This window comes from Trematomus bernacchii, unplaced genomic scaffold (genome assembly GCF_902827165.1).
Source record: "Trematomus bernacchii unplaced genomic scaffold, fTreBer1.1, whole genome shotgun sequence".
Taxonomy (NCBI): Eukaryota; Metazoa; Chordata; class Actinopteri; order Perciformes; family Nototheniidae; genus Trematomus; species Trematomus bernacchii.
This window is the reverse complement of record NW_022987720.1, coordinates 26,177,229-26,191,158: the sequence shown is the minus strand read 5'-3', so window position 1 is coordinate 26,191,158 and position 13,930 is coordinate 26,177,229. Positions and strand designations below refer to the sequence as shown.

General features: G+C 39.7%; 1 protein-coding gene across 2 annotated transcripts in view; it reads right to left on the bottom strand.

The window, feature by feature from the left end:
* The window catches only part of LOC117492333 (protein kinase C beta type-like), a 97,644-nt gene that overhangs the window by 54,482 nt on the left and 29,232 nt on the right, over positions 1 to 13,930 (bottom strand). For both annotated transcript variants that reach the window (XM_034142518.1, XM_034142517.1), the window contains exons 3-4: positions 11,730 to 11,812; positions 13 to 124 (exon numbers count right to left, since the gene is read on the bottom strand). In XM_034142518.1, the coding sequence (XP_033998409.1) occupies positions 13 to 124; positions 11,730 to 11,812 (195 nt within the window). The remainder of the gene's footprint in view (positions 1 to 12; positions 125 to 11,729; positions 11,813 to 13,930) is intronic.

Genomic DNA, 13,930 nt, shown 5'->3' with positions numbered 1-13,930 from the left:
GTGTGTACGTACGGTCACATCTCATGCCCTGGTGCAGCAGGCCGTACAGCAGAGAGCCACAGTGATCACAGAAGGTCGGGCTGGAGTAGGTATGGATCTTAAACTTATGCTTTGCCCTTGGGTCCTGAGAGGAAGGAAAGAAAGTCATAAATTAGGAATATAAATCAATAATATCTTTATTTATTCACATTTACTGTATTCCACTCTGTGCTTTAGACAGAAACAATCATTTATAATAAAGCTAAGAAAACTTATTTTTGTCAAATGCAGATGATTTGTGTTTGTAATGTGAATGTGTTGTTACTTAACAGACACATTTACAAAGACTAGAAAGGCAGCTACATGTATGACCTGTGTGTGTGTGTGTGTGTGTGTGTGTGTGTGTGTGTGTGTGCAATAGAGCTCTGTAAGGATTCAGCCTTAAGATTACTAAGCCCAATTTAATTGAATCCAGATCATAAATAGAGTAGGTAGACAAGAGTTCACATCAATCTAGCGCATACTCACACTCAAGGTCATCAGTTCAGGCCTCTTTTTCAATTTAGTGAATCGATTTTTCTTTATTTCAATGCTAATTTTGCACTTTGGATTAATACAAAAATGAAACTACACAGAGGCAAAAACTACTAATTCCTCTTTTCAAACATCTGGTTGTAACCAAGGCAGGTGCACACAAGCTGTGTGTGTGTCAACCGCAACCCGGGCTCAGTGGGCAGTTTCAGTGGTTGACACACATTAACCCAATACATGTTACTGATGGCCACTGAGGGGACACACACACACACACACACACACACACACACACACACACACACACACACACACACACACACACACACACACACACACACACACACACACACACACACACACACACACACACACACACACACACACACACACACACACACACACACACACACACACACACACACACACACACACACACACACACACACACACACACACACACACACACACACACACACACACACACACACACACACACACACACACACACACACACACACACACACACACACACACACACACACACACACACACACACACACACACACACACACACACACACACACACACACACACACACACACACACACACACACACACACACACACACACACACACAAATATTAACCCACGCACTGAGAAAAACATCCAATCCACCACTAGAGAAGGTTCCAGGTTCTGCAGTGAAGCGGGAATGCTTTAATGTAGGAGTTTAAATATTTCTGCCAAGGGGATCCTTCACAGTTATGAAACATGTAGCTACACTGTTGAATAACAATATACAAATTATGCTGAGGTGCATGGACAGCGCCAAATATAAGAGCTGCCTACCAACAAGGCAAAATATCTCTTAAGAGAAGATATAGTATAATGCTCATTTTCAGGTTCATATTAGTGTCTCTACTGTGACCTGTTTACATGCTTTAATGTTCAAAAAGCTCCTCTGTACTACCCCTTAGCCTACAATGTGTTGGAGCGCTAGCCAATAGAAGTGCAAGTGTTACATAGTGATGTCACTATGTTATTGAAGTAAACCAAGGAGTCCAATGGAGGCACACAAACCTATATAACCTACTACACGAAAGGGAAAACCCCAAAATGCATAATAGAGCCTCTTTTATTTCAGGTTGCCATCACAAGTCTATAATGTGTACTGTAATAACAGGTCTCTTTGACAGGTGTGTGTCTAAGCCTTTTCATCCTATGAGCAAGAAGAAATGTGCTGATGGATTTCATCGTCTCCTGCTAATCTGTCCTGGAAAATAATGTTTCATTTAGGCTGTCACTGCCTGAATTATACCCCAAGGTGTCTTCAGAAGTGTGTGCGTGTGCGTTAGCGTGCGTGCGTGTGTTGGTTATTTCTGATTGTGCGGCTGCCACTGATTGCATGTTTGTAGGTGTGTGGGTTTCTATGCAAAGCAGTGCGTGTTTGAATTTGTGCGTACGCATCTGTGTGTGTTTGTTTGTATCTGTGTGTGTTTGTTTCTTTGCGTCTGTGTGTGTTTGTTTGTTTCTTTGTATCTGTGTGTGTTTGTTTCTTTGTATCTGTGTGTGTTTGTTTCTTTGCGTCTGTGTGTGTTTGTTTCTTTGCATCCGTGTGTGTTTGTTTCTTTGCGTCTGTGTGTGTTTGTTTCTCTCTCTGTCTGTGTGCGTTTGTTTCTCCGCTGCTTATCAAGGACAGGGCCACCTCCTGCTCGTTTTTGTTCATCTTGAAAAACAAGGGAACATTGTGCTGCTGTAGCTCGAGTGATGAGCAACAGCCGACAGGGAGTGACATGAGGACTGATGAGAGGGATGACAGCTTCTTTACAAACACTAATGATAAAATACATCCACCTTGAAAATGCAAGGACTCCTCAGAAACCCCCCCACAAATCCTGTCAAAACAAGACATAAGAACAAGAAAGGAAAAAAGCAAATGGGGACAAAAAGCCTTTTCCCTTTTCTTATAAATCAGAGCATGTGATCTCTTGATAGAGGGAATAAATGTCAGTCAATCTATTTCTTGTATTACACAAGTGTCATTGTTGAAAAGCCTTGAATCAGGCCAGTGTTAGAAGTGGCAAATGTCCCTGGGGTTTTCATTGGCTAATGAGTTTGACATATCTGTGACCCTTTGTATCAAAGGTTATGTAGACATGAGATTGTTTCATTGTATTCATTTAGGTGAAGAAGTGCAAAAGAAGAATCACTTCCACCTTGTTTCAGGAAGGTTTTTAGAAATAAGTGAACGTCTCTCAAAATAGGAACTAGGCAGATTACTGATGTAGAATCAATACAAATGTAACATGTCTTTAAGTGAATTTACTCTAAATTGGAATTTCATTTAAAAATCAATCACACCGCACTGAAGAAGGCCTACACTCATTATACAATGTTTACTGGGGTTATAAATCATGTGAGAAGTAGGGTCATTTTTTCATAGACTTCACACCGCTTTGTGTACACTTCACACGTTTTTTTCTGCCAGCAATATGCACATTTTTGCAACAGTTTGGGCCTCTTGTTTCACTTGATTTGACTCTCTTAGACCCCGCTAATTGAAAGCAGAAGGTACAGTGTGTGCGCCTGGACAAATGAGTGTATTAAGCCGCATATGTTGTGTTACTGGGTTTCCAAACTGAAAGCGTTCGTAACATCAGCATATGATGCCAGAGCAGCCATTAGTCAGAGCTCCGACTCACACACACAAACACACGCACATTTATTATTTACTCAAGTATTGCACTTTATTACAATTTTGGGGTACTAGTAGGGCTGTGCGATTATGGCAAAAATCATAATCACGATTATTTTGGTCAATAATTGATATCACGATTATTACAAACGATTATCCATTTACTTTGAAAACATCCATTTATTGAAAAAAATGTTTTGAACAGTTGATTACCCTGAACTTTAAGTATAATTTAACTGAAAAACCAATAAAAAAAATAATTAAAAAAAATAATAATTACATTTTTTTTTTTTTTTAATAAAAATAATAATTGTTTTATTTCGATTACATTGTTTTCGTAATCGTTGCAAGCCAAAATCGTAATCGAGATTAATATACGATTAATTGCACAGCCCTAGGTACTAGTATTTTCATTTTATTTTCCCAGTTTTAACAGTACATTCTTTAAGACAAGATTGTACTCTTGTCTTTACTCCACTACATTTGCCTGACAGATTTAGTTCATATACACCTTCAGATTATTAACTAATACTTCAATAATCATAATCCAGTATTTTAATAAATATGATTCTGAAATGGAACGATAAGCATCACGAGTACTTTTACTTTTGTTATTTAAAAAGGGGCTCTATTATGCTCTGGTCCCTTCCCTGTAGTGTGTTATATAGGTTTGTGTGCATGTAAATGGTTTGCAAAGGCTAAAATCCCAAAGCTCCCTCCTGAAAATGAGCATAATAGGGTCCCTTTAAGTACATTTTGATGACAAAGTATAAAGACTGAGTACTTTTCACTGGTTCCTAGCAGACAAGACAGAGAGTCTTGGCCTGCAGTCACTGACATACAAACTTATTTCGATTTTCCCCCTATTGATTTCGTCTCCAGTCCACTCACTCTTCTTGAGTAAGTGCTTTCTGACATCACAACGCTGGAAACCTAACCTGATGTACTGAGGAGAGAAATCATATCACAAACCTGCAGTGTTTCAAATAACCAGATGCTAATTGTAGGATGTGCAAATCTGGACTAAATGAATCATCCATCTTGATCATTTATTCATCATTGAAGTCTTTTTTCCAGTGTAATCGACAACCATTCCTGTTACAACTTCTCACTTATGAGGATTGACTTTGTTCTGCTTCCTGACATTTAATAGGCCAAACAATTCATCATGTTATTGACAAAATAATCAAAAGATTAATCGCTATTTGATTTTTCGAGTGGCTACTGTGTGATGGTACATTTGAAAATCTTCCCACCCACCTTGATTCATTTACCGACTGCACAAATCAGAACAAAGCTAGCTGTAATCATACAGAGGCTGCCGTGGCTGCTTTTCTCTGTCCTGATCAATAAAACGAATGCAGCGCCATTGTGTTCATCCCCCTCAGGCTTGTAATTCTTCCTCAGGGAATGTTTAAGTGTTTCTCTGAGAGGCTTTTTAAAGGATTTCTTGTTGTTTGGGGAAGATCTGCGAGGCAATCACTATTGAAAACAATAGGTTATTTTAATGTCATTGCAAAAGCAGTGAAGAATAAACAAGTGATAAAAGCAGAGAGAGTAAGAGAGTGAAGAAGAGAGGGGTGTGGTTTCTTCCTCACACACACAATGCAACTCCTATCTCTCCCTGCCTCCTTTTCCTTTCCTGTCCTCCTCTCAAAAATGACCATGTGGTATCAGTGTGGATTCAACCATCTGGTCACACATGCTGTAAATAGATGATTGAATATGCACAAAGTCCTTTGAGGAATCACATGTTCAGTTGTTTAGCAAAGAGAATGGGGAAAAGAAAAGAAAGATTAAGCATTGAATTTAAAGGGGCCCTATCGTGCTCATTTTCAGGGACATATTTGTAACATGCACCCAAACCTATATAACACACTTCAGGAAATAGCACTCTGATGTCGAGCAAGTTTTCCAGACATCTTAAAGTGGGGAATCGGGGCAAATATTGCCTCAAAATGTCTCCAAAACAGAATATTCCTAATGTTGGGTGTGACAGTGGATCGGTGTTTCACACTGACATTGGGTTTGAACCTGAAACCTGAGGCTCTTTCAGTGTGCAGACTGTGTGGGTTTCCTCTCCTCTTCCTGTAGGTTAGGTGAACTGTACACTATAAACCACCTGAAGCTGTGTATGTGAATGTGTTTATGTGTGTTATCCCTATAATAAAGGGTCCAGGTAGTGACCTGCCCCTCACATGCTGACATGGACTCTGGGGGGGGGGGGGAGAAATCAATACCATCCTGCTTCAGATCTGTGCAACACGCTCAACACAAATCAATGTTGGCAAATGAGAATATATGTTATGTGTTCATACGTTATTTCTCAATGTAGACTCTTTCCCAGTGTGTGTATCCTATAAGTGCAGGTGTGTGCTCTGACCGTTGTTGCAGGTACAGAAGATAGACATGCAGATGATTTTAGGGGGAGAGGAGAAATAAAATCTAATTTAGCATTTAGGAATCTAACCTCACTCGGTCCAAAAACAGCACTTCTTGCTCAAGAGAAAAGGCTGGATGTTCCCTTCTTTCCAATCTGTATGCTAAAGTAAGCTAAGCAGTGAAAAATAATTCTTCTTATCGTTCTAACTTTTGATAAGAAAGGGTATATTAGACAAAATAATGATCTTTCCTTTAAGGAGCGACAAATTATTCACCTACAAAAAGGTGCACTATGATACCTTTTTACTTAAATCAATACCTTGAGACAAAAATAGATATTCTGTTATATTTTATGTATAACTTCCTGTTTTGAAATGTCTTAAATAATCCTATGACATTTCTATACAATGCTCCAGAAATGTGTATGTTTGTAGTCTATAATATTGTCTTCCCTATTCAAATGTCATGATTGTCTTTTGTCTGATTTTGAATTCATAACACCGGATGTTTATTACAGTTTCTTCCACCTTTTACACGTTTTCCATTTGATTTGAGGGTCTCTAAGAATAGAGGGTGTCATATGCTGTACAGTTTGTAAAGCCTCTTGGGGTTAAATGCGTAATTTTGGGCAACAAAAAAAAAGAAAAGCAAGGCTTGACTTGACATTTCTATCGGAAAAATATATTTCAAGAACTCCAGGACCAGTGGGAAATAAAGATATCTAATTATGGGCTCATGGTCTTCCACATTTAGTTCTAAAGCCTGTCGTAGCAGTGCTTTCCTCGTCTTGTGTATTCTGTATATTTTAGTATCTCGACCGCTGGTATACACACACACTGTACTCACACACACACACACACTGAGCACTATACCATTAGCGGGCTGTGTGCATGAAATGTAGGTTTCATTAGAGGATCTCATCCCTCGACCTCTCCCACAGGGAACCCATTCTATTAACCCAGATCTATAATTGACTTCTTCTTTTAAACATACATCGCCGACAGAGAGAGGGAGAGGCAGGAGGTAAAGAGACAGTGACACAGTATGAGTGATTGGGAAGAATACATCTGCTTTCTGCCTGTTTTGTCTTCTTCTATCTGCTGCATCTATGTGGTTTCCTTCAATAACATCTCCTGCTGTGCTGTTTTTCATATACATGACCCATACACACGGTTATCTGATTCAAGGTCTCATAGTAGCAAATACCAGAAGTGTTGTTTTATTTTTGATGCAGATGAATCCTACTACCACTGCTTATCTCATTTAATCGCTTTTTTGGTAAATAGTATCCTTCCTGATCATTCAGAAAAATAGTGACTTAATATGAGAAAATGAAAAGCAACATGTTTCTCATTTCATCTCCTTTTTTCAAGCTTGTTTCCAACTTTCCTTGTCACTTAATTGAGTCAATTATTATTTGAGTTGTTGATCATTGAGACTTCAAACTGACATAATTGGCAGATAATTAGTCCTGGGACATCCGTTGGGGACACGTTAATGTATTCAAATGTTCTACAAAATAAGAATCTTCCTCAGGGATCGCAGGGATACTCATAGTTGTCTTCTCTTAGAGATACATAAATATGTATACCAAGAGAAAATTGTTTATAATAGTAAAAAAGATCCCACCTCAGACAGAAAAACACAACTTTGTGTTACTTTGGCAGAATAGCATCGCTCAAACTTGAACAAAAGACTCTGATTAACCATTCATTGTTGCAATAAACTGATTTGAAAAAAGGAAATATGATGCATTTGCAGGCTGAAAATGGATTCAAATGTACCTGCTGAGAATGTTTTGTTCTCCGAGTTTCAAAAAGCCTCTGTGCAGGTGTGCGTGGGAGAAAACACGGTGTACAGATCTGACAGCATTATTAGATAATCCTCAGCAGGTGATTCATAATGTTGACCAATTCAGAGAGCTGTTATGATCTCATATTGTATTACTTGTTTCAGAACATTGCAATGAGGCAAATATTTGTGATATCCCCTGACCTCTTCGGAGAATTGATCTAATCTCAAATATTCGGTGTTGAACTGGTACAGTACTTTATTAAAAATACATGACCAGAGCAAACCGTGGAAGCTGTGCATCGTGAGACAGGCTACCGATATTCCCGTCTCCTACATTGAAATATGCAGCTATGGAGATACCTCACATTCCCACTGTGCAGGGACCCAGGTCAAAAAACCATGAACTCATTAAGGAAATAACATGGTGGGGGTGGTGAGGCCCCGTAATTAAGAGCGGGGGCCCCCTGGGTGGAGTGGCATTTAAATAGAGGATGTACAGAGTAGAGGCGCGAGAGACAATGAGGGAAGGCTTCAGGGAGAGGGGAGGTAAATGTATGCTGAATATAGTACGATAAATATAGTGCCGGAAAAAAAGGAGTGGGCATTCAAAGGAGAAAGGAAGAAGGTATACAGTACTGTAAAGATGTGGAATCACACCTGAAGGGGTTTTCTGTTCAAGTCAAATTATGTAAAGACTTTTTAAAGAAGGGGAAGAAGGGACTTGCGTTATCAAAATGATTGCAAGGTAAGATGTGTGAGCCTCCTACAGCTTTACAATTGAACATTATTTGTATGTGAATCATCATGAAGGGTTTATCTCCGAGTCCCTGGGAGGGCAAAGATGGAAGACTCTGTGGGCTAATTGAAATGTCAGATCAGAGTGGGTCAAGGCAAGTGTATAATCATGTGGGAAATAAGACAGGTGCATTTAGGTTTAACAGCGAATCTAAACATAACTTTGGATCACCGAGGGGAACCTATGGAAAGGAATTGGCCATTTATATAAAATGGTTGGAGATAGATGTGGTAGGAAGAAGCTTTGAAGGGTCTCTTAAAGTAGCAGCAAGGACAAAACTGCTGGGAAGACTAAATGCTGAATCGCTGAACAAGCCTAAAGCCCCTATATGAATACGATAGTTTTTTGCTAATAAGCTGTAGATGAGTCGGTCATTAGCTGTGTGTCTATTAACATATTTCTTTTTTAGCACATATTGAATTATAGCTGTATGTAAACACAGAAATTGAAATGAAAATTCCATCCTTACGGAAAACCAGATCTAAAAAGAGATCAGATGTTTTTTGCTTCTGGCGAGTTCTTAGATTTATTTCCTTACTGCTCGAAAACATTGTTTAACTCTGGGCAGCAGGAAACATGGCTGATATGAATAAGGACTAATTAAAACAAACTCCTAAACATCCTCTTCAATTCTCTCTCAATCACCAACCCAATTTGTTTTGTTTCCCTTACACAACATCTCCTTATCTTATTCTCATTACTTGTGAAATACAGCCTTTACCCCCAACTTCACACTGTACTTCCCTGAAGCCTATTGTATTTGCCTCAAACACTAACTTGTATATTCTTTGCGACATTACACAAGTTTGCTTTGAATTTGCTTAAGCATTTCATGGAAACATTGCTAGGGTGAAACAGCTGATGAAACAGCTGATGACACAGCAGCTAGTACAAGCTAGGGCTGCTCGATTATGGCAAAAATCATAATCTCAATTATTTGGGTCAATAATTGATATCATGATTATTAAAAACGATTTACTTTGAAAACATCCATTTATTGGAGAAAAAAAATGTGAACAGTATGTTTTGAACAGTTGATTACCCTGAACTTTAAGTATAATTCAACTGAAAAACCAATTAAAAAAAAAATTATTTGAAAAAAAAAAGAAAAAGTAATAATAAAAAAATAATCGTTTTATTTCGATTACGTTGTTTTCATAATCGTTGCAAGCCATAAATCGTAATTGCGATTAAAATACGATTAATTAAGCAGCCCTAGTACAAGCCCGACATTATTGCTTTGCCTGAACCAAAGCTGTTTTATTTCTCTACAAGGGCAACCTAAACTATATATTTCAATACAAACTAAAAACCATGCATTGTAAGGTCTTTCTATGAACCTGCAGATATTGGTAGAACATTTTTAGAGAAGATTTAGAGTCTATAGCCCTGACTAAAACAGAAACTATAAAAGAAAAATAGGTTATCACTGAGTCAGAGATTGAGACGAGGACAGAAAAACAAGTGAGGTAGATGTCAGACATGCGAGACATATAATAAGTCTACAGGAAAGATTGTTGAGACTATACACAACACACCACAGGAAGCCCACAGCAGCGTTTCCTCTGGAGGCAGCACACTAATGGCGCATTTCCATTGCAGCGCGTAGCTCGCTTTAAGCGTGCCGTGTCGTGCCGTCCCCTTTTTTGGTTGTGCTTCCACTAGGCCTCGTTCCGGCGCGGCACGGCGCGGGGCCACTTTTTCCCCTCTTTTCTGGCCCTAGAAAATTGTGGTTCTATCGGGGCCAACAAACAGGGCTGAGTCGGGCTGAGTATGCTAAACTAGAGAGAGGAGCGCTGGCAAGAGGGCTAGAACTACAACAAGATGGACATATTTGACCGTGATTTAATTGTAATAAACGTTTCAAAATGATGCCGAAGTAACAACATACTGATACCGGTTAGTAAAAACCATGAATTAATGCTTTGTCAAGTCTGCAGACAGACGGCAGGCGAAAAACCTTTTAAAATTCGTGTTTTTCTAGATGGAGATTGGCTAAGCTAACGCAGTATATGCCCCGACCGTCCACACTCACAACAACGGCCTATACAGACATAAATACAGCAGCGACTGTATTCACCATGACACAGGCAGTCTGTGGTGTGTACTTGTTTAACTTTTGTCGAGTTTCTGAACATATATAAGGAGCTGTGAGCTCTGAGTGCTCACAGCTAACGGCTGTGTTGTGTTTCTGGATTTCTCATTGAAGATGACGTCACGGCTCCGCCTACACTGCGTTACTATAGTAACTACCCCAGTTCCTAAACTGTAATGGAAGCGCAGCATGAAGTGAGTCGGCCCTGTTAAGGCCCAACGCGGCCAAGCCGTACCGAGCCGTACCGAGTGTGGCCGAGGCCGACCGTGTAGTGGAAATGCGCCATAAGTGTACTTGTCAAACTGAAAGGGCACTCTTGAGGGAGGTAAGGACACGGCTGAGGTACTCACCCCCCCCCCCCCCCCCCCCTTGGGATTTTAAGAGGGTGAAGTTGGGGTCCACAGAGTGCTCTTAAGAGACGGAAGGCAACTAAATGTGTCCTTTTAATATGATAGGTGAGAGACGGCTTGCATTTAAATATCAAAAGACACTTGTTCTCAGATCCTTGAGAGAGAGGATGAGATTAAGATAAAAGTACCACTTAAAGACACTTCCTGAGGAGGAGATGAGAGAAATGCTTAAAGATAATTGATTACATAAGGACAAGCAAGACGTTTAACCTCCGACAGTGATTCAAGCTTTGATATGGCTAATGTGAAACACTCATGTAACCACAGAGTAAAGATATATATGATGTTGTTATTTTTAGAAAGTGGATCTGTTTAAATACTTAAGAAGAGATAAGAGGAAGGAAGAAGGGCAGGGCAAACAAGTTCACTAAGATTCATTTAAGACAGTGGCTAGAAAGCGAAGGGTGCTACTTTCAATGGTGGTTTAATAGACGGTTATTCTCAGGTTTTTGTTTGTATTTTTGTGGCTCAACTGTGCTTAGTTTGGGAGAAAAACTTTTATTTTAGCCTTTGCAGACCATTTACATGCACTAAAACCCACACTACAGGAAAGTAAAAACCCCAAAAAGCATAATGGGCCCCTTTGAAAATGTACCCTTCAACTACACATCAACATATTTGACATCCTATTTACAAATGAAGCCGATCCAACATCTGAAGGTATCATAATTATAATTTCCCATAATGCCAGAGGAGCTGCTCAAGTGGCCAAATATGGTTTTATTGGGCAGCTTTTCTTACAGGTCTATATTTAAATACACAGTATTGAGTCAATGAAATATAAACACTAGATAAACTCCCCTGTGTGTGACGGTACAGTGAAACTGTCAAGACAGGAAGATGAAAACGAGAAGAGAGAAAAAGATGGAGGCTGCTCAACCGTAACAGTGGTGCTGACAGGTGATGGAAGCTCATGAGCTTGAAGTGTGTTAGAGAGTGTGTGCGTGCATGCGTGTGTGTGCAGTCTGTTGTACCATCTGCCTTTCGATACTCACACTGATACGCAAGCAGACAATTTTAGATGATTCATTTATTTCTACTCACGTCTGATGCAGGGCCTTTATCGGCACCTGGACACTGGAAAGTGACGAACTCATGGCAGCGCTTGTGAACCACGAAACAACACACTGCGGAGAGAAAGAGAGGGAAAGAATGGTCAATTCAATGCTTTTTTCAGTCTTCGCAACCCCCAAAAGTGCTTTTACATATACAAGTCAGCATTCGCTCACTCACACACACACAATCAAACAAGGCAGAGACCGCCATAAAAGGTGCCACTTGCCCAGGGAGTCTAACATTCACACACATGTACACACAGTTTGCAATTTGAGGTTCAGTTTCTTGCCCAAGCGCACTTTGTTCAAGGATCGAATCACCGACCTTCAGTTTGATAGACAACCAAGTTGGAAATTCATCATCTAAAAAAAGTACTTTACTAATAAGCAAACCAAGCTAGCTCGATTCATTTTGCAGCACTGCAAGGTTGCAGCTTGTTTTTTCAATCGGAATATTTGCAATTAAGTATTGAAAGGATTCACATTGATCAGGAGGAAATAAGTAATCTGATGTGAGTGAGTCACACAAGAAAAGAGGTGAACTTCCTCATGGTCAAAGCTGATCATTGTAGAGATAATATAAAATGTTGAAGTGTATGAAGAATTTTAAGGTATGATTGTGTTCTGTACGTCAATAATATCAGCATACATTCTCTCACTTATTTGCTGATTGTGTAAACTTGGCTTCAAAATCATATAAGTAACATTTGTATTAGACGTAAAGTTCAGGTTAAATTTGATATCATTTTGAGTTTTTTGGCTGTCTCTGAGCTGTTAGAAGCAGAATTCACTTAACCTATGAAAAGCTTTAGCGCCGTTACGTATACAGAGGGATGCTGTGCTTCTGTCTCAACACCCACACACTCTTATTGTCGCTCCTGCACCGTTGACTCATTGTCAGCCTCTCTTTTCAAGAGCACCATGTACATTTCTAGAAAGCAGTGTAAAATGTAACCTCATTAATGTTACAGTATGTACCAAACATGACTTCTTATTAACAGAATGTCCTGTGTTTACAGAGCAGAATGGTAAAATATGCCTTTAAAAAACAGATACAAGGTTGGAGGGTTTTTTTTCCTCCCTAGGATCACAATCTGAGTGAGATGAGAAGCGTAACATGGATCCACTTTGAGGCAGGTAACCCTCGGCGGTGCGGAAACATGCAGAAGCTCAGACGCACAGCGAGCCTGTCATCTCCGCCCTGATCAATGTCGGCTCCACTGACAGGCAGGACTAACAGAGGAGGCTAAAAATATCACCATCGTCATGATTGCACCCCAGAGTATATTTACATAGTGTGTATGTCTAAGGGAGAGAAACAGAGAAGTAAATATACGGAACTAGAGCTTCTAGAAGCAGAATATAGAGCTTGAAATATTAAAGGGGCCCCATTATGCTCTTTGGGTTTCCCCCTTTCCTCTAGTTTGTTGTATAGGTTTTTGTGCATGTAAATGGTCCGCAAAGGCTAGTTTCCCCCCCTGCCTGAAACGCCTCCATTGAACTCATTTGTTTACTTGCGTAACATAATGACATCACTGTGTAACACTTGCGATTCTATTGGCTTCTCTGCTCCAACACATTGTAGTGGATAGGCTAAGAGGCGGGACATCTCTAAGCGTTTGCCAAATCACAACAGAGGCGGTCAGCAAACCAATCGGAGCAGACTGGGCTCTGGTTTCAGACGGAAACTGCCGCTCCTTTTTGAACATTAAAGAATGTAATCATGTCACATTAAAGGCACAGTATACTAATAATAATATGTGAACCTGAACATTAGCATAAAAGAGCCCCTTAAGGCATAGGTATAAGAATACACCGATTTGTTTTCTCTTGCCCTTTTGTCTAATGCATTTAGTAAACAATGTATATATATTTCAACTGTTAAGTGGTTTTCTCTTCATTTTATTTAAATGATGAGAGATCAGATTGCTATTCATTCTTTTCAATTCAAACCTGCAGTGATAGGAGGGATTATAATTAACACACACACACACACACACACACCATGTGCACTTTAATGGTACTTCACTCCCACACAACATCCTCACTTTGGTTACACCGCCCACTCACTTCGATGGTACCACACACACACACATTCACATGCACACATACATACATACAGTACACCACCCACTCGTTCCGATGATATTGCAGATTGAATAAACAGAGTGAGGGTGGAGGGGATCGAGG